We start from the raw sequence: 25,814 nt of genomic DNA on the forward strand, positions 1-25,814 counted from the left end.
AATGAAAATGTTAATTAAAACATTAATTTTTTAATAATGTTGGCCTGTCAACCTACATGATAGTCCATAAAAATTTCATATTGACATGACATTATTTATCTTTTATGCTCTGTTAATGATTAATTTAAATTTTATAAAAATATTTACAAAATTTAAAATTTTAAAAAAATTAAAAAAAAGAATGAAGTATATGTGGATTACCATATAATGCTATAAAATTTAAAATTTTAACATTTTAATTAGTATTTTCATTAAAAATAACAATTTGATACTTTTTGAAAGATTGAAGGTAAAATTTAGTTTTTTTTCTTAAATTAAGAGCCAAATTTAATTTTAAAAAGTAAATGTCAAATTTAAAAGATGTAAAACTTTATAAATTTTATATAAAAGGATGAAAATTTTAGCTGACATCAACTTTTAAAAAGAAGTACATTTATCTAATTTAGGGCCTTATAATGAAGTACGTGGGTTTGCGCTTTCTACATGTGGCGATTTCTGTCTAATGACGTGGCGATTCCTTAAACCCAAATTAAACCCTTACAAGTTACTACCGTGCTGTTGCCGCCCCTGGCATTGTCTCCTCTGCATCATCACACTCACGGCGAAGTGCAGTCAAATTAAACTTCCAATTGAAATCGTATATTTTCCCAGGTTTTTGTGGTACCCATATTCAACTCTAAGATGTTATCTCGTTGTCTCCGTTCTATTTCACGTATTCCAGGAAACTTGATTCTCATCACGCTGTCTCATTACATGCCCAAACCTCAAAACAACATCCCTTGTCATAGAATCACAGCAAGTTTGACTTCTGTTTCAGTTCTAACATGTAAAAGACCAAATACTGTACCTTTGCAAGGTAACCCATCTTCTCATTTATACCACTGTGTATTTTGTTTGCCCAATTGATCATAAGTGATCAGCTTGGTGATTGATTGTAGTGGTTGTTTTCCCTATTGACAAAATGGGAAACGCTTCCGAGTTTCACTGTATTCAGAGTTTCAAACATTCTTGGGCAATTAGAAATTTGTTGTGTTACTACTCCAGAGCATAAACGAGGGATCTTTACTGTGATAAATTCTATATATACTTATACAGCTAGCTTGTGTGGACCATTAACGGATACTTCAGTTCAAGCAGGATTCTTTGTTAGTTAAGCTCATTTGGTATTCTTGCAAATCACACTGCAAATTTAAGGCAAAATGAAGTTTAAGTAAAATTGCCTTAGAACTAGTATGCTGACATTTGTTTATATGTTGTTGGTTGCAGTGAGATCTGTAGCAACTATTGTTGATCCAGCTGCTAGGTTTGATGAGATGGTCATTGGACCACAGCGTAAGTATTACTTCCTAGGTGGGAAAGGAGGTGTTGGGAAAACAAGCTGTGCTGCTTCCCTTGCTGTAAAATTTGCAGACCACGGGCACCCTACCATTGTCATCTCAACTGATCCTGCTCACTCCTTAAGTGACTCTTTTGCCCAGGTAAATATGCTTCTGTTCTTTTAACTCTAAATAGAAAATGCTTGATAATGGAAGTTTATGGGACCCTTCTTTAACAATCTGCTTTCTTCATTATCTCAAGGATTTGGCAGGAGGGGATCTTGTTCCTATTGAAGGATTGAATTCTCCTTTGTTTGCTCTAGAGGTGTATGGTTTTAGGTTGAATTTTTTCACATTAGCTCATTATTTGTTGCATATTTTTAAACCTTAGAATTATGACAGATAAATCCCGAGAAAGCTAAAGAGGATTTCCGAACTTCAAGTCAAAAGAATGGTGGGAGTGCTGTCAAAGATTTTATGAATAACATGGGCCTTGGGATGCTTGCTGATCAGGTGGATACAAGTCTTGCACGTTATTACATTTATAAGCTGTGACTATCATTATGTTTATCATCATTATAATGGAAGAAGGATATGTTACAACTTAATTTATGTCTTGCATGAGGTTTTGATAATTCGAGTTGCTACTGGCTAGCGAACAACATAATGTTCCAAGTAAATGGACTTGTGTCATAATGGTGATTTAATTAACATTTTTGCTCATAGTTTTCTATTCTAACCAGGATTCTGGGAGTGGAGTTTGTTTTGGCTCCTGAAGTAGATTAAAGAAGAGAAAAAGTAAAGCTCTTTTGATTCCTTCAAACCAATTTTAAGATGATGAACAATAGTGAAACATTTGTTATTACTCTGGGCAGCATTCTGGCCCATGTATAGCCCCTTGTGCCTAGTTCTGATCCTTTCTCCCTAATTTTTACCTTTAACCTACCAGCGGCATCTCAATTTTGTTTGAGATTTGTTCCTTCATTGTTGCACCTGACATTTTTTTGGTTGCTCCTTTGAAGTTTGGGGATCTGAAACTAGGAGAGCTGTTGGATACCCCTCCGCCAGGTTTAGATGAAGCTATAGCAATTTCCAAGGCATGTATATGCCTTGATCCATTTCTAATTACTTTTTTATGTTATTTTCCTTCATTTGGGACTTTTTTTCATCCTAACCCTGCAGCTGCTTTGTAGGTGATGCAAATTGTTGAATCATCACAGTACAGTATGTTTAGCCGGATAGTGTTTGATACTGCACCCACGGTCAGTGGACAACCTTTTAGCATATTCAACTGCTTTTGAAGTTGGTGAATGATTTTAATTTCTATTGAATATTTTACAGGGCCATACGCTTCGGCTTTTGTCCTTGCCTGACTTCTTGGATGCATCCATTGGGAAAATTATGAAGGTATAATAAAATTGGAAGCTTCAGTACTGTTACTCTCGAGTCATTACTGTATGGATCCCACCGATCAGATCAACTTATCTGTTTTCCTTGCTCGAAACCTAGTAGATATAATCTGCTTCTGATCTATTTTGTGAAACTCAGTTCAAGCAGAAGTTAGCTTCAGCAGCTTCAACCTTCAAATCTGTTCTTGGGAAAGCAGCAGAACAGCAGGATGTGGTAAGCACAAATGTCTCCTTGGAAGGTTTTGGTATGTATTTAAGTCCTAACCATTATCTTTTGGAGTATGTAGCCTGACAAACTACAGCAACTGAGGGAGAGGATGACCAAAGTGCGAGACCTTTTCCGGGATTCCAATTCCACAGAGTTTGTTATAGTAACCATACCATCAGTAAGACCTTGATTTCACTTTCTTGTCGACACGGTGCAACTTTTAACGTTGTGACTACCATTCTCTGTGTACTGATCAATCAAATATTCGTGCCATTTTTAGAATAAAATATCTGCTTAACTTGTTGACTAGGTAATGTACTTGTAGCTGAGTTGGAAGATGGTTAGCAAAACTCTTTGGCAGCTATTTTGCCGTAGAACTACTAACAATGCATTATTATTTTTTGCATAATTCTCCAAAACACTTTAACGACCTCAATGTTGGGCTGGCTTTATCAAACAAAACCAAGTAGAATGAAGTTTAATTTTTAATTATGCAAATGAGTTATGTGAATCTCTAATTGGTTCATTTATGTAGGTAATGGCAATAAATGAGTCATCTAGGCTGCATGCATCATTGAGGAAAGAATGTGTACCTGTTCACAGACTTATTGTCAACCAGATTTTACCTCCATCCGTATCTGGTTGCAAGTTTTGCAGTACCAAAAGGAAGGTAAGATTAATTTCTTCTTCAGCATACTAGTTGTAAACCATGAAAATCATGATCCAAAAATTGCTGCCTTGTTTGCATATTGTACGAGCTGTGCATTTCGCTTAAGTGTGTGAGTGTTATGATACAGGACCAAATGCGTGCCATTGACATGATCCGCAATGACCCAGAACTTGCCAACTTGAGGATAATTGAAGCAGATTTAGTTGATTTAGAGATAAGAGGTGTTCCAGCTCTTAAGTTTATGGGTGATATCGTTTGGAGATGATTTTATTTTATTTTTTGGGTTGTTATTTTAGAATTTTATTTGTAACACTAATTTTATCCTACCTTATGGTATCTAAACAAATTCATATAGAACTTGTAATTATCCGATAAAGCCTTCAAATTAAATCCAAGAAAGAACAATTGTATCAGTAAATATAATAAATAAAAAAGTATTAAGTATTAAGAAAAATTGCATGGTGATGCTGCACAAACTGTTTTGCTAGTGGTTTTCTTTGTCATGAGTTATTTGGCTTAGATTAGGTTGTTATGTGGTTTGAAATATTTAATCCTACTTGATTTTGATATTTTCTTCTTATAATTAAACAAAAGAAATTAACTTTTCTAAAATAAAATTGCAAACTTTGATTTGGTAGTAGATTAATGATTTAACCTAAAATTCGAAATATGAGTTTGGTCGCTCTACTACGTTGTGGCCCAATCAAAGAAGAGAGCGGCAAGAAATGGAAGGAGGTTCTAGAAGCATTTCTTTCTTCATTAAAAAAGGGAAGAAAGAAAGCTAAACCCTACCGGAAAAGACACTACGTACTTGCAACTTATTAGTTCCCTACCTGCCTCCCTATTCACCTTCTCTCAAAACTAGCAAGAAAAATAACGCCTTTTTTTTTGTGATCTTAGTTTGCCTTTTTGGTCTTCGAAAATGGCTTCTGCTAATGCTCTTTCTTCTGCTTCTGTTCTTTGCACCTCAAAACAGGTATTTCCTTTCATTCCCTCATTTCATTTTCCCTACTGTTAACTGCTACAACACTGGTTTCTGAGAGGCGCAGTGTTACCTTATGCCTTTGGAACTTTTCTTCTTCTTCTTCTTCTTCTTCTTCTTATTCTTTTTTTTTGTATCTGGGTATTGGAGAAGTGATGAAACACGTGTGTTCTTTAGAGTTTCTAATGGGGTTGTTGTTTATGATTGCAGGGGAGTCTGGGTAGGAGGGGAAATCAGCGCCAGAACCAAAGAGTAAACTATAGGCAAGGAAATAGCCGATTTGGTGTGAGAGCTTGTGCAAAGGAAATTGCTTTTGACCAGAGCTCGAGGGCTGCTATGCAAGCTGGCATTGATAAGCTTGCTGATGCTGTTGGCCTTACTCTTGGTCCTAGGGGTAACTTTCTTTTTCCCCATCATTAGTTCATTATTCATTGTTTCTTTAAATAATCTTGTTAGTCTACTCTATTTCTGGCTGAAGGAATAATAAGCTGATCCGCTCATTCGAATAGGATTGCAAAATCCGAACTGCTCGATGGATTCCGAACCGATCCGTCCCTGATAGAGTATATATATTTTTTGTTTGAAAGTGGATGTGGGATGGGGCTGGGTGGATTTTTTCTTTTACATAGTGGGTATGGAACGATTATGATAATTGCACGTTCCTCCTTGAATTATAATAACATAATATAGAAAAAATCATTTTTTAAAGAATTATGCGTAAATATTTTCTTACAGTTTAAATGATTGAAAATTTTGAAAAACTAAAAGATAAATAGAAAAAATTAAATTGAAGTTGAGTGGGGTGGGGATGGATGCATCCAAACACCCATGGAAATGATAGTGATTTTCAAGATTATGTATCCATAGTGGAACGGGGCGGGTGGGGGAGTAGAGCATGCCAATTGTGGAGCGGTAGTGGATTTAGAAATATCTGCGCCCCCCCCCTGGGGCCCCCTCCATTGCTATCCCTACATTTGAATAGAATAAAATGTCAGAAATGTTGTGATTTGCATGTTTTAGAGAGTGCAGTTCAGACTCATAATCGTTTCATGTATATATGTATTGTTAGAGTATCAGTCAAGAAACAGTGACTGTGGTCAAAGCAGGTGAGATCAGTTGTTACCATATTTGTTAGATTCATGACTAACTCAGTTGGTGGATTTTGTGCATGTGTACTTTAGCTCATTGATGTATAAATAGCTCACTTCTTGGTTAATGAAGGTATGCTGATTTGATCCTTCTCATCAGATCAAGTCTATTGCTTCCTCAATTTTGTTTCAACTTTCATTTTCTTGTCTTGATAATTCAATTTAGTGGTTTTCTGTCATGTACATGCCTTTAACTAATGCGTTATTCTCCAACTTAGAAGTTAAAAAATTTGTAGTTGCTTTTGTATTATCTTTAAATGATTGCTAGTATCAATTGTATTAACTATAACATGTTTGGGTATTCTAAAGGGAGGAATGTTGTCTTGGATGAATATGGAAGTCCAAAGGTAGTCAATGATGGAGTGACTATAGCCAGAGCAATTGAGCTTCCTAATGCCATGGAAAATGCTGGTGCAGCTCTTATTAGAGAGGTCCCATAATCATTTTAGTGTTCTCCTGATTATATTTGTTGATAAGTCTTGAATCTCACCTTGACAATGGTCATTGGAACTGACATCTTTTGTTGCCCTTTGGCTGTGGGATGAAGGTTGCTAGTAAAACTAATGACTCTGCTGGTGATGGGACAACTACGGCATCCGTACTTGCACGGGAAATAATCAAACTAGGACTTCTGAGTGTTACCTCTGGTGCTAATCCAGTCTCAGTAAAGAGGGGTATCGATAAAACTGTACAAGGGTTGGTAGAAGAACTCGAAAAGAAGGCCAGGCCTGTTAAAGGTCGTGATGATATCAAAGGTATTTTGCACAATTATAAATCGTATTCTCACACCAAAACAATGTGCCACTAGGTACTAAGGAACAAGCTTCTCTTTATTATTTGTTGTATAATGCAATACTTATGCTTTTTGCTTTTCAGCTGTGGCTTCTGTTTCTTCTGGAAATGATGACCTTATTGGAACAATGATTGCTGATGCAATTGACAAAGTTGGACCTGATGGTGTTTTGTCCATTGAGTCATCGTCCTCATTTGAGACCACAGTTGATGTTGAGGAAGGAATGGAGGTATGTCTTGTTTTAGATATGTAACCCACTGATATTATTTCTTTTTCACTTGATAGAAGTAACCTGGATATTTTGTTGGCAGTTGGAAGCCTGATTTAATTCGAATTATCTTTGTTTCTTTTTCTTTGGACTTCCAGATTGACAGAGGTTACATCTCCCCACAATTTGTAACAAACCCTGAGAAATTGGTTTGTGAGTTTGAGAATGCAAGAGTGTTGGTAACTGATCAAAAGATTTCAGCTATAAAAGACATCATTCCCCTGTTAGAAAAGGCCACTCAATTAAGATCTCCTTTGCTTATAATTGCTGAGGATGTGAGTGGAGAGGCTCTGGCCACACTTGTGGTGAACAAGCTGCGTGGCATTCTCAATGTTGCAGCCATTAAAGCTCCTGGTTTTGGTGAAAGGAGAAAAGCTCTCCTTCAAGATATTGCCATTCTGACTGGTATCTTAGTTACAATATCTATTTTTCTGATGGAACATTATGCCATGATTTATAGTGTTTATTTCATTATCTAAACTGTAGGTGCTGAGTTCCAAGCTAGTGATTTGGGTTTGCTCGTGGAGAATACCTCAGGTGAGCAGCTTGGTATAGCCAGAAAGGTGATCATTACCAAGGATTCGACTCAACTAATTGCTGAGGCAGCCTCAAAGGATGAGATACAAACTAGGGTGGCACAACTAAAAAAAGAGCTAGTTCAGACAGATTCTGTCTATGATTCAGAAAAATTGGCAGAAAGGATTGCCAAACTATCTGGTGGTGTTGCAGTCATTAAGGTGGGGGCTGCAACAGAGACTGAACTTGAGGATCGTAAGCTACGGATTGAAGATGCGAAGAATGCTACATTTGCTGCCATAGAGGAAGGAATTGTGCCTGGTGGTGGTGCTGCATTAGTTCATCTTTCAAGTTGTGTTCCTGCAATTAAGGAGAAGCTTGAAGACGCAGATGAGCGCTTGGGAGCTGACATTGTGCAGAAGGTAAACTTGCTGAAGCTTTGGTGTCAAAATGAAAATTCTATTTAGTGTGACCCTTTCAAGGACCATGTTCGATAAATGTGAACTGCAGTCAGTGAGACTTGGTACTCGTGACATACCATATGCTTTTAACCTGATGAACATTAATGCTCCAAATATAAAACTATACTGATTCATTTTATTGCATGCAGGCTCTGGTTGCACCAGCTTCGTTGATAGCTCAAAATGCAGGAATGGAAGGTGAGGTGGTGGTGGAGAAGGTGAAGAGTAGTGAATGGGAGGTTGGTTACAATGCTATGACAGACAAATTTGAGAACTTGCTGGAGGCTGGAGTTATTGACCCAGCAAAGGTAACAAGATGTGCTCTGCAGAATGCTTCTTCAGTTGCAGGAATGGTCCTTACCACTCAGGCCATTGTTGTTGAGAAGCCCAAGCCAAAGGCTTCCGCCGCCGCTGCTCCATCAGGTCTTGCTGTATAATGAGTAGGATATATGCGCTCATTAGGTTTTCTGAAGATGAAGAGCAGTATTCTTGCCGTGAATCACAAGAAAATGCCAAATGAATAGAGATTGTCCTTGTAAGAAAATTTTCCTTTTATTTTTGTTTTTCTCTTGTATGGACTAATAACGAAACAGCTTTATCTTGGGATTTGCGAAAATATAAAGCTTACGATTCATGCTTACAAACATACAACTCAACCACTGATTTTGCTTTAGAAGTTTTCCTAGGAAGTGAAAGAGTATGATTAGGTTTGCTTGCCTGCATCATTTTGAAGTTAACAAACGTTGCAACATGAAAGCTACTTGTACTTTGGTGGTAGAACCTAAAGACACAGAGAACTCCATCGAAGTATTTGGTGAGCAGCAAAGCTGTAGGAAGCTACAATCCGTTTCCTATGGTTTTTTTTTTCAATCCAGTGGTAAGTAGGCTTCTACTTTCACCCCCTTATTTCCTAGTGGTGGACCGTTGATCAGTTCTACCAGACATGATGAGCAAGTCAACTTAGGGTAGGGCCACTCAATTTTGTTGGACCCTTAAAAGCATTTTAGATGTAGGGTAATTAAAAACAACGGCTCTGACTCGAACACAATTCTCAGTAATTTACAAGTGCACGTCAAACTTTTTTTCAGACATTAATTGATGGTATATGATAACCATCAATAATAACATCATACCTCCAACTATTCAAGATTTTAATTTCTTGAGAGGTAAATGTTCATGCAAATCAGGCATCGCCTCAATTATGTTTTTCCTTCGTTTTCTTTTTTTTTTCTTTCTTTTTTTCAAAATTTGCTCGATTTATCTATGTAGGCTATTTTCTCCAACGTTGGTCTCACGTGGTGAATATCCTCTAAAGCAAGTCGATATCAAGAGGTTCGAAGATAAGAATCTATTAGACATCACATGGTTGGTGTTTTATGAAAGCTATGGTGCGGCTGGCCATGGTCCCCGTCCCTTTCCGGATTCCAATTCAATGCGTTTATAAAACTCTCTGTTTGGGCATTTTCTATCACGACAAGCAGGTCTGGTGGGTGATAACTGCTCCATTATGCATCACATGGAACAGCCAAAACTAGATTGACAATGACCCTTAACCTCTTCTTTTAGATTCGAATACACGTGAAGTTGAGAAACAAATGGGGATGTGTGCAAATGTAAGTTTGATAGACGGGATAGGCTTTATTCACACATTGTCAACATTGATAGTTCGAGTTAAAGAGCGTGTGATATTTTTCGGCAAGCTGCATTCTAGTAGTTCAACAACCACAAGACAGACGGATTCACGTGCCTCAACTCCCTCTCCCTTATAATGGAAAAGAATGGCCTACATCTTTCAATTTGTTACTTTTATTATTTTTCTCTGGTTTGGTACTTTTCCATTATTTTGGTAATTTCTTGTAATATTGTTAAGGCTAAAATATATCACATTTTGTCATATGAATTTCTTTTAAATAATTGTATATTTTCAAATTTTCAAAAAATATACAAACTTCGAAGATTATACAAAATTATAAAAAGAGAATTAGATTTCAGATATATATAAATTTGAACCCAGCGTTTGCTAAGGATGTTCATCCTGTACTCATATCGTGAGATTGAGTTACTGGAATTGTATGCTAGTGGTGTTTGCATACGTGGTAATTATTTACTCCTATTAATGGTACGTGAGTTCTACCAAATATAATGCTCATTTTTTAATAAAAATATTATAATTTTGGTATTCAATTAGTTGTGTATGTATTTTTTTTTAGATTTTATATGAACAACATCTTTAAAATAGTCTTTATTACTTTATAAAAGTAATATGATTTCAATAATTTCATGATTAAGTTAGAATTTAGTTGATGAGTGACACTAATTTAATCAAATTCTTAAATAATAACTAGATTAAATTACGGTATATCCACATTGTAGGGATAAAATAAAATTATATAATAAATATATTTATAGAAGTAGATACCTACTTTCAATAAACAATTTTATGATTCAATCTCAAGACAAAATTATATAACAAATGCATTTATAAATGTTGATAAAAAATAAATATTTACTTTTTTTTATACAACACACCATTAACAAGTAATACTCGAAGATTAAATACTAAATCGTAAATATGTGATAAACAACTTTGGCCAATAAATTAAACACTAGAGCCCAAATACCCGCTTCCTTTAATTGTATAATTAAGTGACAAAATTCAAACTAATAAATGTTTATTTTTCAAATATTTCAACAATTATTTTTTGAAATTTAAGGTTTTATTGCTTTTGGTTAAAATTAACCTAATCCTATTCATCTCTTTCTCTTAAGAAAATGGTGGAGTTAAATGAAATTAGTTGTGAGATTATATCACATGTGGTCCCAGTTCTAAATTGGAAGATTATTCTTTTAATAAAATACTGTTATTAATAGGAATCATGAGAAAGACATGACACTTAATACAAATGATAAATAAATTGCTATAAACAAATATCCGTGTCAGTAAAGTAATCTAAAAAAAAATAGACAAATGGAAGTAAATGCAATACATGATTAATTAAAAAAAACAAACTAAAAATGCATCAACTTGATTAAATTGTGAAAAATTTGTATCCTAGTCTCGCCATCATCAAATCAATCTGACGATGAATATCGATCTAGTAAGAAAAAATTGTCAAAAGTCCCAAGAGACCCACCACATCAGCGATGCATGAAAGATCAAGTTTCAAATGACCTATCATTCTGATCATCTTGAATCTATTACCATCACTATTATCTATCATAATAAAGCTCTTCAAGATCGGTTCCTAATATAATTGACGTCACCCTTGTATTGGTAAATCTCACATTTATGTCAGAACATGACTAAAAGTAAAAAATTAAAATTACCTCTGCCTTCAAAGAAAACAAATGTGAAGTAAACAAAAAAAAATACAAAATAAAAAATGGGGACAAAATAAAACCACCGAATTCTGGATAAAATAAAATAAAATTATGAAAAACATGGTGGAGAAGTTGCGACGAACAAATAACTCGAAGCAAAAAATGAAACTTAAAAAGGGTGAATGGTTAGGAATTTTTGAATGACAAATTGGAAGGTTATTTAAATTAGTGTGTGAAAGAAAAAAAGAAAAGAAAAAGGAAAGTGTGCATATGCGTGCCTCCTAGTAATAAAGTATATATATTCCCTTTGGATGTGATTGATTCCCGAGAAAATTTAAATTTTGGTTGCCCAACAGCTCAAAATAACTTTCGCTTTTTCTGATTCAAAATCATATAAAAACGCCTTATTCCGAACCCTGTTTATATTACCTTTTTGAATTTCATGTTCTAATTCTGGTATGTTCATTTTGGTAGCAATGTAGGAACCAAGTCTCTCACTTATGTTTCTTTATGCATCATGTTCATTTTTATTTATGTTTATATTTTTTAAATAAATAAAAACATATTTAACTAGCAATTAGAGTATAGATGTTATCCTTGGATAGGTCTTTTTAAAGCATATTGTGCAGGTTTTTCATTCAATAATATTCTTCACGCTAAAGGCTAAATGTTTTTTGCTAAAATGTTGAAAACGCAGATTAAAGCAACGATTCTCTCCACCACCGATGCTTTCTTTGCAATCCATTTTCAACCAAGGAAAATTATATATATTGTAGATAGTGAACTTTCGTATAATGGAGAATCTAACAGAATAGATTCTGTTCATATATTCATTATATTAAATTATAACATATTAATTAAAATTTTATATAAAAATTAAATGTGATCTAAGTTGAGAGAATAAAAATCATGACATCATAAATTCTAATTTTATTGTTTTTATTATGGATAAGCATTTTTTTAAATTTATCAAAATATAAAAATATAAATACATTAAAATAAATAAATAAATCATACACATAGATTGTATGAAAAAACAAAACCAAATTTCATTTAAATTCAAGATTTAATGTATACCTTGCGTGTATCTTTCCAACTTTCCCATCTTCTTCTTAGCTTTGCTATAATTACAACAATGTTTTAGTAGACATTTTAAAGCTTTATTATATCTTCCTTTGATTCTATTTCTATCTTAGATTGTAGAATATGAAGGGCCCCTTGTTTTGGGTATGGAATATATGACTTTCTCTTTGATTGTTGGAAGTCAAGACCTGTCGAATTGACGATGTCAATATTCTTCAAAACTACAATCAATTTTATTGTTATTGCCATCCATCTCCCCTGGGTAAAAGGGTAATTTGCCACAACAATAACACAATAAATGTGTATCCATTTCAGTTTAATTATAATACGAGTTTTTAAACACATTACTCATTTTTTTCTCCAAAAAGCAGATTACAATTTTAAACATGCGTTCATTAGTATTGGTTGAATGTTATATGTTTATAAGAATTGTAATGAAAATAAACACATGAAATGCACAGGCGCAGACTCATGGATGGGGGCGCCAACACCGCTGTAATATTTGGAAATTTTTCCCAGTGGAGAAGGGGACGAAAGTTAAGTTCATCCATCGCATTGGATTGTGTACCCATGGTTTATTTGGAGTTTAGTCCTGTTACCTACCTCGTCAAAGGTTTTTGCCAACCGCACTATTCACACTCGGAAATTCAAACCTTCTTTCTTATTTCTTTTACGGGCAGATATATTTATCCATACCTAAATTTAGTTTCAATTTTTAAACAGACATTTAATTTTTTATCCAATTTGGCATTTAAATTTGACTTTCTATTGAGTTGAAATGATACCAATCAATCACGATTAACTTACTCGTGCCACACATTACATATCGTCAGTTAAATCTAAATTTTAAAAAACTCAAAAAATGTAAACATTTACTAAAACTTAAAAAAATAAAGAATATATATAAATTTCAAAAAATTATAAAAAGAAATTTACTGAATTTGAAAGGCTTTGACTAACATTCAAAACTGTTAAATATTTCATTTTCATTTTATATTTTTATATCTTTTTTAATTTTTCACATTTTAATTATTTTTATATAAAAACCGATTATATATACTTTTATTATTATTTAACTTACCATGTTTGGTATGTATAACAATCTGATTGGTTTATATCATTTTATTTTAATGGTGTTAAAAAAATAGACTTAAATGTTTGGTAAAAGATAAATTTGAGTATTAATTTGGACATTATAACCTATAGCAAATTACATTTGTAATCATTAAAATTTCAAATATTTTGAGGTAAAAATATATGTGAGGTCACTTTAGGGCTTGTTCAAATCAGTCTCTCTACTGTTAAATGGTTTTATTTAAATTTAATAAACAGTTATTATTTAAAAATTTATATGAAATATATATATTTAATTCAACTCCAAAAAATTTCATTTATACAATTATAAAATATAAAATATTAATTTTATGTAATAATGGATGACATATTTAAACAATAAATGTTAAATTTAACCTTATTTACTTCTTTTTACTTGTACAAGTACAAAATTTATCTATTTAATAATATAACTAATCTTTATAATAAAGAAACTTACCAAATACTTCCACCATAAAAGGGAACAAATTCTCCTAGTTTTCTATCAATACCTCATTTTAAACTACCATCGTAACAAAGAATTGTCAATGAAAATCGAAGTTAGAATTCTTTCAATTTTGATTATTGTGTATATATATAAAGTACTACGAGGTATCTACGTGGTTTTTGAAATGATACAACCTTTTCTATGAATACTTGTGTCCATTGAAATAAAAACACTTGTATTTAATTTTATATCATATTTTTTTCTTTCTTTTCCATTGTATATATATATGTGATTGTTGTATATATATATTATAAATAACATAAAACTTTAATAATATATATTTTATTTGAAAATACTTTATATAATATAATATATAATATCTATATATATATTATTTACAACAGCATTCACTGTCAATGAAAAAAATTCAAAAATTAATTTTAATTTTAATTATGTGGTATTGTCAGTACATTGATAATATATATATATATATTGGTAAGTTAATAGGAAATCAAAGGATACCAACCATCCACTATCTCGAACAACTTATAAAGTCTACTACTCAACGTGGGAGCTAGGAATGTTGCATAACTTAAGGCGACCCATCGCCCTATCCTATCGAATCATCTGCAGAGTCAGACGGAGAGAACTGCAATTTAATATATATTTTTGTTGGGAGTTAGGGCAGTGTGAAGTGGGAAATTTTTTAAGGGATAAAATGAAATACTAATTTAAAATTTTAATTTTTTTAAAGAGCTAAAATTATAATTTTTTATTTTAAAAGGCCGAAGCACGAGCCAGCACCTGGATTCCCCTCTGAGTTAGGGAAAAGAAAATCCAGTTTAACTCTCTCAAGTGGACTTTAATACTAAGGCAGGTCATATCGATGGGCGGTTGATAACGTAGCTTGTTTATTTATAAGGTGGGATTAGTTAAAGTCGTTAAGGTAAAGCCAAGAGCAATGAGGTAGCCTTCAAATTCTCCCCTACTGCATTAGACCGTGAGCGTGTTCAAACCGTGTTTTACACTTTCCAAGTTATGTCGCACCAAAGTTGGCATTATAATATGAAAAAGCATAGATTGACAACTCAAAGCACAACGACAAGGTGCCTGGTCGTTGTCCATGACTGATAACAATATCCAATTGTTCTAATTATAACGTTAACGAGTATTTTAAGAGCTTATGCGATATTAATATAGATACCTCATCATTTTAGTTTTTTTTTAATGCATTGGATTATTTTATAAATATTTGATAGTTTCGTTCAAGATAGGTTTTCTTTTGATTATTGTTCAAGATAAGTTGATTAAGCCAAGTGGGGGCACTTGTTGTGGCCATTTTACTCAAATTTTACAAAACCAACCATGGAACTTCAAATAAATTAAAAAGATAATTATGAGCATATTATTTATCTATGTATTTTCTATTTTGTTTATTATTTTCTGTTTTAATTAATTAAATATATGGTTTTTCATAAAAATATTTTTATTTTCAACTAAATATTTAATTCAATTACATATTAATATTGAGATGTATTTTTATGTAAAGGAATAAAGAAAAAAAATGTCTCAAAATTAATATATATAATTAAATTTAAATTTAAATAAAATATATTTATCATCAATAACATTTTTTTTAAAAATAAACTTACAACCAATGATATATTTTTTTGGATAAAAAACTACATAAGTTAAGTACAATTATCTAGTAAAATTTAATGGATTTTTTTTGTAAATAGCTATAAGCCTTCATTCCTTTCGAACGCTATCTTGGTGACAAAGTCAGCTTTTGAGTTCTCTTCTTTAGGAATATACTCAAGTTCCTATTGACTAACTTCCTGCAACAGCTGATGAATATGTCTGATAAGAGCTTAGGTAAATGTCGATGTGAAAGTTTCCTGAATGGCTTGAAGAACCTTCATGCTATTCGTTTTGATCAACACTTTATTACAGTGCCTATTTTGTAAAAGAAGCAGACCATCTAGAATATCCCAAAGTTCAGCATTGAAAACAGAGCATTGGTCCAACCTTTTGTTAAATCCAAGAATCCACCTCCCTTGATTGTCTTTGATCACTCTACCGGAAGCAACATCTCTTGAGACAACTTTAATCGCACTATTTGAGTAAAGATGAATCCATCTTTTAATGTTTATTTTGTGAGTGGAATTTAATGGCAAGATTAAAACTCTGAAAACTCTATGATTTAGATTCTAGTCTCACTGTTTGTAAATCATATTTAGGATACTAGTGCATATTTATTCTCGTTTATCTCTTACCATACTTAAGTTTGAATGTATTATAGTTATTGGTTTGATCATACTAAAGATTAATTTTGGTTATATAGTTATGTGCATGTACTTGTTGTAATTGCAATATGGTTGTACTTGTAACTTCAACAAAAAGTTTATATATACTAATTGAAAAATATGTTATATTTAACATATGATAATATTAGAACATGATGTAGCTTATAAATTAATTTAATAATAATTAAAAATTTTTTTAAAATTTAAAATGATTGAATACAAAAATTGAAGAATAATAAGTAATTAATAAAATTCATTAAAAAAAAGCAGCTTTAAACAAATTAAATAAATAAACTTTAAAGGTTAATTTATTTTCATTAAACCTTATAGGGTAAGTAAGTGGGTTTGTTTTGGTTTGACTGGTTTTCCTCTTCATGGCCGGTTTGCCCAGAGCCACGTTACACAATCCAATACTGTTTTGGTCAACTTTTCAATGGTTAATAATTCTTCAAACACATTAATCTTCATGGATTCACCATTGGCTATGTTTCAAAAATATCTTAACAATTTTCACCAAATAAAATACTGGGCTTATAACTTCAATAACAATAAAGGAGAAAGTGTACTTTCCATGTTTCAACAATTTTATTACTAAAAATCAAATGTCTTGAACTAACATCTTTAATACCCTGCCAATTAATGTTAATATAAGATCGATACGAGAACCGAACCTATTACCATCCCTTAAGTCCTATAGGATTGTTTTTAATATAATGTCATTAACTATAATATTTTTTTTAAACACTTTCATGACTTGGATATTTGGTTTGTTTGAATACGCGAGTTTACATGTAAAATTGTGCTTTAGTTACCTATAAATTTTATCATTTACGTATGTGTGTGAAAATTATATATTTAAAAAATATGTGTGCATTTAAAGATAATATAACATAATATTTGAAACTAATAATAACTTATAAGCAATATGTATCAAATTAAAATAAAAACTAATTTAGATTTTAAAGGGGCTAAAACATAAATTTTCCATTTTAAGGTGAGAACCCCTACTTATCTCCTCCCTTATTAATAATATTAAATGCATTTCAATTATTTATCATGTTATTATCATTTCCATTGACATGATATTGAGTTAATTTTGTACACCAACTTTATTAACAATTTTATCAATACACAAAGGCAAAGTCAAAATTTTTTTTTAGGGGGCTGAGATTAAATTATATTTTTTACGATAATAAAAATACAATTGCCCTGCTTTAATAACCTATATCTTTATAATTTTTAAAAGATTAAATAAAAAATTTAACATTTTTGGGGGACCAAAGTGCAATTTTAACTTTATTAATTTAAAATTTTAAAAAATTGAAAGGAACTAAATAAAAAAAAATCATTTTAAAGGTGGTCGAGTCCCTACCAACCCCTAACTACGCCCCTGCCAATAGATATACAAATAATGTGAGCAAAACAATTTATATAATAACATCAAAATGTATAATAAGATATTGATTAAAGTGGGAAACAAATTATAGATGGTAGTGGATGGGTTAAATATTAACATTTGTTTTTTTTTTTTTGGTTCTTTTTGGAAATAAGAGAACAACAAACTACTTTGTAATATTATAATTTATTTAAAATATACATGGCTATTTTATTCCACCACTTTACATTATCAATCTCAACGCTGCCTTGGATTGAGTTGGACTCGGTTCTATGAAAAAAAAAGTAAAGAAGCTCACTTGATGTTTTTAACTAATTTAAAAAGAGAAAGCAAAATGATTTCCCTTAATTATGGGCGGTTAAAGTCAATGATGTAAATTTCAAAGAGAAAAACAATAATGTAATTGCGGGAATGAATTATTTCTAATTGCATTTGATTAGTATGTTAATGGGGCAGAATTAGATGAACAGTAGTCAATTTCTCTACTTTTAGTATTTTAACTTTTTATCTGATATTTGAATTTAAAATCGGATAATTTAACACTCTCAAATCAGCAATTAGAATTTTAGATGATGTGAAATTCAAGAATGGCTGTGAAGAAAAAAAAAAGATTGAAGAATTACTTGAAGCCAGACGAGGAGAGCGAAGATTTTCGTCTTTACGCCCTATACTATTTAGATTTTACTTCAATTGCCGCTCATCTTACACGTGCCAATAGAATGGAAGGGCCCGCACTCCTACCCGTTTCTGTTTACAAATTATAAATACTCTTTTTCCCGATGCTTGCTTCCCTCAAAACCAAAAGTAATTCCTTCTCCCACAGAAGGTGATATCAGTCTGTTTCCTTCCTCCGATCGGGTTTTGCATTGAAGACAAGAAAAGAAGTACAAGGAAATAAGGGACTCGTGGAAGGCTCGCGTGATTCGTGGCATAGTGATGACTCCATCAACACATTGCTACCGATGATTTCCCTCTGATTTTCTTCGCTCCTACTTCAGATTGGCTTTTCTCGTATTTCATGAGTCATAGACAAAATAAACCCTAAAAGTCCCCCTTTTTTTCCTCACTCTTCCCCATTCGGGCAATTGTTTCTTGTTTTTCTTTTCAGGTGATTTCGCTGTATATAATTTCAGGTTGGATTTCTCTACTGCTCTTCATCTATTATCCTGCATTGCGTTATTTCACAACGTTGACGTCCTGATTTGATTTATTTTTTTCTTTTTTCATTTTGGTTCGCAGAGATACTGAAGATGGGAGAGTTAGCGAAGGTGTTGTATATAGTGGTGGTCGACGAAGGTGAGAAGAGGGACAAGGAGACGTCGTCGTTCCGATACACGCGTCCTGTTCTTCAAAGCACCCTCCAACTCATGGGCTGCAAAGCTCGTCATGCTTTCAAGGTTTTTTTTTTTTTTTTAAATTTCAGCGAATTATGGTTTTTTCGTTTGATAAAACTTTTTTTCCCTTTTTGATCGATTGATAAACTATACTTATGAAATTATAAAATTAAAATGTGGATGCTGAGTTGTTAGATCTGTATTTCTGATAACGTGTTCATAAAATTCCTTTCCAATTTTATATGCTTTTTAGTTTTAATGCCGAGTCAAAACTATCATATTTTAAGATTTTGATAGTAGCAGCGATTTTATTTTATTTTTGCTTCAGTTTGTCAAAGAATCATCTTTCTGTCGTTGTCATAGAATTTCGACTGAATATAACTTCTCATTCTACCTTTAAAAACGAGATGCTCCTATTTATTTCCGGAAAATTTGTTGGGACTTCTGCAAATGAACGAAATCAATTATGACGGAATTAGTTCTGATCTGTTTCCATTTAGCTGTCATCGCGGGGTTCTGGATCTTGTTCTACCATGTCATGATGTGGGCCCTAGTGATTTTATTGCCTAATAATATTCATGTTGTCTGTTTAATTTTCTATTTGTAAATTGCTTTCTGCTTCCAATTGGGAGAAAGAAATCTTCCTTATCATCTTCAGTGAGAGGTTGAGACTAGAATCAGTTGCTTTATGTATGTATGCATGTTGAGATTGAGGCTTGGTCATTTCCTCAATCAGAATTCTTGTCTGCTTTTACGCTGTGTTGTTGAGATATGTCGTTTCATATTTAATTTTCTAGTTTGACATAAGTGTTTTTTTCTCTTGTTCCTTAGTTGTTATGGAAAGTGGATCCTCTTGCTGAATGCATTCTCTGTATTTCTTACCAGATTAGCCGCCGGGTTTTTGAGTTGGTAAGAAGTGAAGCTTCTTACAGTTCACTTCTTCAACAGGGAAGTGAGACATTGAATTCTGATGGTTTGAGATGGAACTCTGAAAAGGAAGATGCCTATTCTAACTTTAATGACTTCCAAAGAGCAGAGGCAGGCAGCCGTTTAACTTCAAACGAAGATGATAGAAATAAGGGTATACCATTTGAGCTGTACAAAAGACGTACATCTGTAGTTGTTAAAAGAGAAGCTTTCTTAGATGTTGTCTGTGATGCTCTGGCTGAATACAAGTATGTTGGTCCTAACCAGAGGGCTGACTTGGTTCTGGCATGCAGGTATTGTATGACTACTTATACTTGCAATAAGAAATTGCTATAATGTATGTCATAAATTCAATTCTTGCATGGGGAATATGCCCCAATTCGTTTAAATTTCCTCTTCTCTTGCAAACTTCTAGAGGTGATTGTGTTGTGATAGCATGGAGATTTGTAATTCACACTTTTTTATTGTGTCTTATTTGACATGACAAAACATTCCTAGAATATATTTCAATAGATAGACTATTCAAGCATGATTTTCTTTATTATCACAAGTACCAAGTAAATTTTTAATGTAAGGTGTATTGTCTCCCATTGTAATTGTATTTGGTCTTCATTGCAGAATCCGAGAGAAGAAGGAATCTGTTACTGTGCTGTTGTGTGGCACTAGTGGTTGTGGCAAATCTACTTTGTCTGCTTTGCTGGTATCTTTATTTTACATATCTACAATTTGCGTGGTGCTAGTGGCTCTCTAACTACATTCTCTTACATCGCTAATCTTTGTGCTTTTGATAATTACATGCAGGGTAGTAGGTTGGGAATTACAACTGTGATTTCAACAGACTCTATTCGTCACATGATGCGGAGTTTTGTAAATGAGAAGGAAAATCCTTTACTCTGGGCTTCAACCTACCATGCTGGGGAGTGCTTGGATCCTGTGGCTGTTACAGAAGCTAAGGCTAAAAAAAGAGCAAAAAAGTTGGCTGGCATTTCTCAGTCACTGTCGAAGAGTGAGCTAGCTGATCTTACTTCAGCTGGCAAGTCTGATGCCAGGCCAGGGGAGAGTAATTCTACTGGTACTGAATTGATCGGTCCCAGACAGATGGCAGTCGAAGGATTCAAGGCACAAAGTGAGATGGTCATTGACAGTCTAGACAGACTAATTACTGCATGGGAAGAGAGGAAAGAGTCTGTAGTAGTCGAGGGTGTTCACCTAAGCCTTAATTTTGTTGTAAGTAGACATTTGGCTGTTTCCCTGCCATCGGATCTCATTGCCTCTTTTATTTTTTATATTTATTCTTTATCTTCATGTGCAGATGGGGCTTATGAAGAAACACCCCTCAATCATACCATTCATGATTTACATTACAAATGAAGACAAACACTTGGAAAGATTTGCAGTTCGTGCGAAGTACATGACATTGGACCCTGCTAAAAATAAGTATGTGAAGTATATAAGGAATATCAGGACAATACAAGATTATCTATGTAAACGAGCTGACAAGCATTTTGTCCCCAAAATAAACAACACAAATGTTGACAAAAGTGTGGCAGCCATACATGCAACAGTTTTCAGTTGCCTCCGTAGGCGCGAAGCTGGGGAGACACTGTATGATCCTATAACAAATACAGTCACTGTCATTGATGAGGAATACCGGAATCAGTGTGCTGCCAATTCACTGAGCTCCAAGGGTATGTTTCAATTGATCCACAGGAGTGGTTCTTCTAGGCAACTAATGGCTCTTCTTAACAAAGATGGATCTGTGGCGAAGGCTTGGTCAGTTGAATCCATTGATAGTAATGGGAGGCCCATCTCTGGCCATGGAACTGAGGGTTTGAGTGGCATGCCCTTGTATGGACCTTTAACAATCAGCAAGGCTGAACCTGTTAATCTTCAATTTGGCCACTATGGAATTAGTGCCTGGCCTAGTGATGGAGGCACAAGTCATGCTGGAAGTGTAGATGAGTCGAGATTTGATGGGACTGATAATGGCAGTAGATGCCAATCTTCCTGCTGCAGCTCACCAAGAATGTCTGATGGTCCTTCAAAGGAGGTAGTATCTTACAGTTTTTTTCTTTTCCTTTTAGAAATTTCTTTATCAATGCTTGTAGTTATCTTTGATGTGCAAATGTCAAATGAGATGAACAAAAAAAACTGAATTTACTTTTAATGCTACTAGTCTTAATTATTATTGCTTTATTATATTAGGCTCAGTTTTTTTATTCTATTTCTGTCTGACAGCTAATGGAGGAAAACTCAGTGTTCGGCAGTGATGAAGAAGTTGACGATCCACCCGAGGTGGACAGTGATGAGGATTTTAGTGATGACGGTGACAAACGAGACCTTGAAGAGGTATGACAATGAACTTGTGTTAGATTGTCCAAGAGATGAAAAATGTATATCATAATGACATTGGTTTTAGAGAGAATTTGCAAGCTACGCAATTATACCTAGAGGAGTTATTATTAGTTCGTTATATATGTTGTTTTATGACATTCATTTTGTGAAAGTTGAATGATTGAAATGGCATTAAGTTCCTACAGCTTTAAGATTGGGAATGAATGCTACTAAAAATTTTATTGATTTCTGTTGTATAGGTAGGTTCTGTTGATGAGGGGTCAACAAAGTCGGATGAAGAGTATGATGACCTGGCAATGCAGGATGTGTGGGACCAAGCAATCCACACAAGAGAGGATCAATATAACAACAATTTGAATGCCTACCATAAAAGCGGAGGAGAGCAGTTGTCTGAGCCACTCTGCTATTACCACCCTTCGGTGTTATGGAGAAGGATGAGAGGGGATTGTCATTAGGTAATGTGCAGACAACAAAACCCTCCCTCGGCATTCCGCCCTTGAGGAATAATAATGGATCCATAATCAGTGATCCCATTCTTTCTGGGGCTCCTTAGAATTAGCGGAACAAATTTTGTTCATCGCATTTTAGTTTTATAACTAATCTTTTCCTGGCTTTGTGTAATTTACCGGGTCATTTAATTTACTCTCATGTTGGGAAAGGGCAATGATGCTTTAAAAAGCGAGGATTCCAGTAACCATTTTATCCCTCGCCAGCACCCCCCAAAAAAAATCATTATGTGGGATGCCAACAGGACTTATATAAAAAGAAACACAAAGAAAGCAAAATAAAATAAAATAGTTCCAAGCCCAACTAGTTCATCGCACCTAAATCCTCACAACGCAGTGATGATGGAAGATTTCAACATGTATATAAATGGAGCAAAGAAAACTGTTCTCCATTCATGTTTCAGAGTAGCTCCGTACTGTTCATTTTAAGCCCTCTTTTGTCAATAAATGAGCTACTCTATGAGCATGAATGAGCCTACACTATCTGAAATGTTTGATTAGAACTTTCCATCTTCAATATGGGCATTGATCTTATGTGCTGAGCTTTTTAATTATTGAGAGAGAATCTCTTTCAATTTCGATCTGACGCAAATACTAAAAGCCTAATTACATGCCAATGCATTTACTACAAAAACGTCAAATACGTTTTTATTGTTATAAACCCATGCTGCCATTATTTGTTTCTCATGATTTCTGCTAATCACTCCTGCGCTTGCTTGGTTCAATGTTTACAGAAACCCCACATTGAAATTGAGTTTGACCAAGGGGCAATAAGCGGTGACCAGGTTATTGTAATAAGAACCAGTGATGAAGCTACCATGGAAATCAAATTAAACTCACAGAAAAAAGAGACGGTGAAGGTATGAGTCTCTTTAGCACCTTCATGGATATGTGCTCTAACCATTCTGTCAAGTTAAAAAAATATAGAGATAAAAAACACTATATATACATTTTTTTTCATTGACGTTCTAGGTAGGAAAAATGTAAAATCTAAAAAAAAAAAACAAAATTGTCTGTTCATTACTCAGTAGAGTTGAAAAAATATGAAAGAAAAATAAATAAAACATATTTAAATTTGCATAAATTTGAACTTACATCTCTCCATTTCTCTCCTCTTATAATTTTTTATTATGTATTAAAATGAAAAATAGTCAACTCTTTTATTTTCTTGAATACCAAACACACTCAAATTTTATTTTCTTTTCACTTTTCCTTCCAGTTTTTCACTCAACCTTAGCATGAAGGGTGAACAACAAGAAAGAAGAGAGAAAACATGCAGGAAAAAAGCAATAATTCTTTACAAGTGGAAATGCTAATTGTCTAGGAGGAAATTGGAATACAAATCTTATTGCATAAACAATTAGGCGGGTGAACTACATCATCTAGGATGTCAATTCAAGACACGAATCCTACGTTAACATTGTATATATTGGCGTTGGAGCACTTAGATGCATCTGATACAAAAATGCTCAACCAAATCAAATAAGTTCCAAGTCACTGAGTAACATTATGAGTCTCATGACGCAGCATCCCCACTCCTGCACTATTAGCTGATTGCAGATGTGAAGCTTACCATCTTCGGGCATATACCCCTTTTAATCATTATGTTCATAAGCATCTTTGCTTTCTCAGTCTGATAAGTTTCACACAATATTTCCCCCATCTGATTAAATACAGCTATATCAGCTTGAAACCCTTTCCTCTCCATATCGATTCGCAACTCAAAAGCTTCATCAGCCATTCCATTCTGGCAAAATCTATCAATCAACATGTCATACATAACCTTGTCCAACTCAAATCCCATCTTTTGCATCTCCTCCACATACTTCATAGCCACTTCCATTCCTCCAACCTTAGAGTACCAATTTATTATAGGGCAAAATGTATCAGCATTTGGCTTTACACCTCTATCCCTCATTCTGCCTAACAACAATAACACACTCTCTATCGCTCCTAATTTACAATACCCATTTATCATCAAATTAAACAAATAAGTATCAACTCTCAAACCCTTGTCATGCATCTCCATGACCAACCTTTCAGCTGCTTCAATTTTCCTATAGCTTGAATACCCATCAATCAGAAATTTATATGTCTCCACATTAAATCCTACTCCCCCTTTTCTCATCAAACCTAACACCAAATCCAACTCCTCAAAGTCCCATCTTTTTACACACGAATCTATCAATATATTAAAAGTTATTACATTAGGTTTAATCCCTCTGCCAGACATCTCCTCCATTATCTCTCTAGCTTTCTTTATATCCCCATTTCTACACATTCCATCAATCACACATGTCAATGAATAAACAGAAATTTCAAGACCTGATTGTACCATTTGACCAAAGAAATCTAAAACCAACCCCAATTCATCCGCTTTCTTAAGAGTATTTAAATGAACAGTACAAGTTCTCTCATTGATCTTAATCCCATTATCCTTCATATAATCAAATGTCTTGGATGCCTCACTAAAATTCCCATTATCAGAGTAAACTTTAAGCATGAAATTAAACAACTTTGTGGTAACTTTAGACTCAAAACAGCAATTCTCAACAGCGGAAGCTATAACAAGAAAAGGGTACCTGAGATTCTCATCAACAGACAGAGTTTTCAACATGGCTTCAGCATCGGCAAACAGCCTGGCTTTCAGGAGTCTAGAAATAAGGATCAAGTGATCCTGAAGATGGGGTTTGAAGGAAAGCAAAGATTGGTTATTGGCAACAAAGTTGAAGAAACGAAAGCACTTGGAGGCTTTGAGATCTGGGTAAGAGAGGATATCACGAAAAGTGGTGGGGGTGAGAGAGGGGAGAGCAGAGGCATCGAGGGGGGTGGAAGGTTTTAGAAAGTGGGAGATAAAGTCGGGAAGGTGTTGAAAGTGTTTGGGGGAAAGGGTTGAAGCCGAGGATTTCTTAACAGTTTTGAGGGTGTTGAGAAAGTTTTGGAGAGTCATTTGGAGTTGGGGACCCAAGTGGACTGCCAATACCTCTAAATCAATCCTTCTTTTCTTTTTTCACAAATCACCTCTCAAGAGTCTTACATAAATATTCATCTAAATTATACTTTTAAATAATTTATAAATAAATTATTGATTTAGAAGAAAAAAAGGACAATTTCCTTTTCTGAATTTGAGGGATAAATTGTTTATTTAAATTCTTAAAATCCATTAAGGATGAATCATTCTCAACTATTTATATGTTTGTATTCAGGATTTCAATCTCTTCTCTAAATCATATTACTGTAAAATTGAATTCAGGTGTCCTCTCAGCTTGGATTTC

The 25,814-nt window shown here is 33.6% G+C and overlaps 4 protein-coding genes across 13 annotated transcripts; 3 read left to right on the forward strand and 1 right to left on the reverse strand.

Annotated features, from left to right (window-relative positions):
- Positions 1 to 546: 546 nt before the first annotated feature.
- On the forward strand, positions 547 to 4,155 carry LOC107906262 (ATPase GET3B). The gene is made up of 11 exons (XM_016833220.2): positions 547 to 856; positions 1,267 to 1,478; positions 1,579 to 1,641; positions 1,719 to 1,829; positions 2,339 to 2,413; positions 2,510 to 2,578; positions 2,658 to 2,723; positions 2,865 to 2,939; positions 3,013 to 3,111; positions 3,469 to 3,603; positions 3,731 to 4,155. Exons 1-11 carry the CDS (start codon positions 682 to 684, stop codon positions 3,866 to 3,868), a joined length of 1,218 nt encoding a protein of 405 aa, XP_016688709.2. The 5' UTR covers positions 547 to 681; the 3' UTR covers positions 3,869 to 4,155.
- A 130-nt stretch (positions 4,156 to 4,285) lies between these two features.
- Positions 4,286 to 9,665, forward strand: LOC107906261 (ruBisCO large subunit-binding protein subunit alpha). 10 transcript variants are annotated; one of them, XR_005913851.1, is made up of 11 exons: positions 4,286 to 4,579; positions 4,796 to 4,979; positions 6,043 to 6,164; positions 6,281 to 6,488; positions 6,610 to 6,755; positions 6,893 to 7,199; positions 7,281 to 7,732; positions 7,921 to 8,306; positions 8,446 to 8,648; positions 9,041 to 9,257; positions 9,338 to 9,665. XR_005913851.1 is itself a non-coding variant. In XM_016833219.2 (8 exons), exons 1-8 carry the CDS (start codon positions 4,526 to 4,528, stop codon positions 8,206 to 8,208), a joined length of 1,761 nt encoding a protein of 586 aa, XP_016688708.1. In that variant the 5' UTR covers positions 4,286 to 4,525; the 3' UTR covers positions 8,209 to 8,411. The 10 variants fall into 10 exon arrangements, 1 of the variants encoding a protein (XP_016688708.1); XR_005913848.1 differs by having other exon boundaries at positions 8,446 to 8,937; positions 9,041 to 9,665; XR_001686692.2 differs by having other exon boundaries at positions 9,041 to 9,665.
- Positions 9,666 to 18,659: 8,994 nt separating this feature from the next.
- On the forward strand, positions 18,660 to 22,843 carry LOC107906263 (P-loop NTPase domain-containing protein LPA1 homolog 1). Its single transcript, XM_016833221.2, is given in 8 exon segments — positions 18,660 to 18,814; positions 19,637 to 19,971; positions 20,297 to 20,378; positions 20,480 to 20,905; positions 20,991 to 21,728; positions 21,917 to 22,027; positions 22,273 to 22,456; positions 22,459 to 22,843. Coding segments are annotated over 8 exon segments (2,151 nt in total). The 5' UTR covers positions 18,660 to 18,667; the 3' UTR covers positions 22,587 to 22,843.
- A 1,242-nt stretch (positions 22,844 to 24,085) lies between these two features.
- On the reverse strand, positions 24,086 to 25,489 carry LOC107902738 (pentatricopeptide repeat-containing protein At2g28050). The gene has a single exon (XM_016828863.1). It carries the CDS (start codon positions 25,487 to 25,489, stop codon positions 24,086 to 24,088), a length of 1,404 nt encoding a protein of 467 aa, XP_016684352.1.
- Between the last annotated feature and the right edge of the window lie 325 nt (positions 25,490 to 25,814).

This window comes from Gossypium hirsutum, chromosome D05 (genome assembly GCF_007990345.1).
Source record: "Gossypium hirsutum isolate 1008001.06 chromosome D05, Gossypium_hirsutum_v2.1, whole genome shotgun sequence".
NCBI classification, from domain to species: domain Eukaryota; kingdom Viridiplantae; phylum Streptophyta; class Magnoliopsida; order Malvales; family Malvaceae; genus Gossypium; species Gossypium hirsutum.

Excerpts from the sequence above, each read along its gene's own strand:
- LOC107906261 (XM_016833219.2), top strand. The coding sequence starts at position 4,526 with ATGGCTTCTGCTAATGCTCTTTCTTCTGCTTCTGTTCTTTGCACCTCA. Across the intron at positions 4,580-4,795 it reads TTCTTTGCACCTCAAAACAG|GGGAGTCTGGGTAGGAGGGG; the intron begins GTATTTCCTTTC and ends TTATGATTGCAG. Across the intron at positions 6,165-6,280 it reads GTGCAGCTCTTATTAGAGAG|GTTGCTAGTAAAACTAATGA; the intron begins GTCCCATAATCA and ends TGTGGGATGAAG.
- LOC107902738 (XM_016828863.1), bottom strand. The coding sequence starts at position 25,489 with ATGACTCTCCAAAACTTTCTCAACACCCTCAAAACTGTTAAGAAATCC.
- LOC107906262 (XM_016833220.2), top strand. The coding sequence starts at position 682 with ATGTTATCTCGTTGTCTCCGTTCTATTTCACGTATTCCAGGAAACTTG. Across the intron at positions 857-1,266 it reads AAATACTGTACCTTTGCAAG|TGAGATCTGTAGCAACTATT; the intron begins GTAACCCATCTT and ends TGTTGGTTGCAG. Across the intron at positions 2,940-3,012 it reads CAGCAGAACAGCAGGATGTG|CCTGACAAACTACAGCAACT; the intron begins GTAAGCACAAAT and ends TGGAGTATGTAG.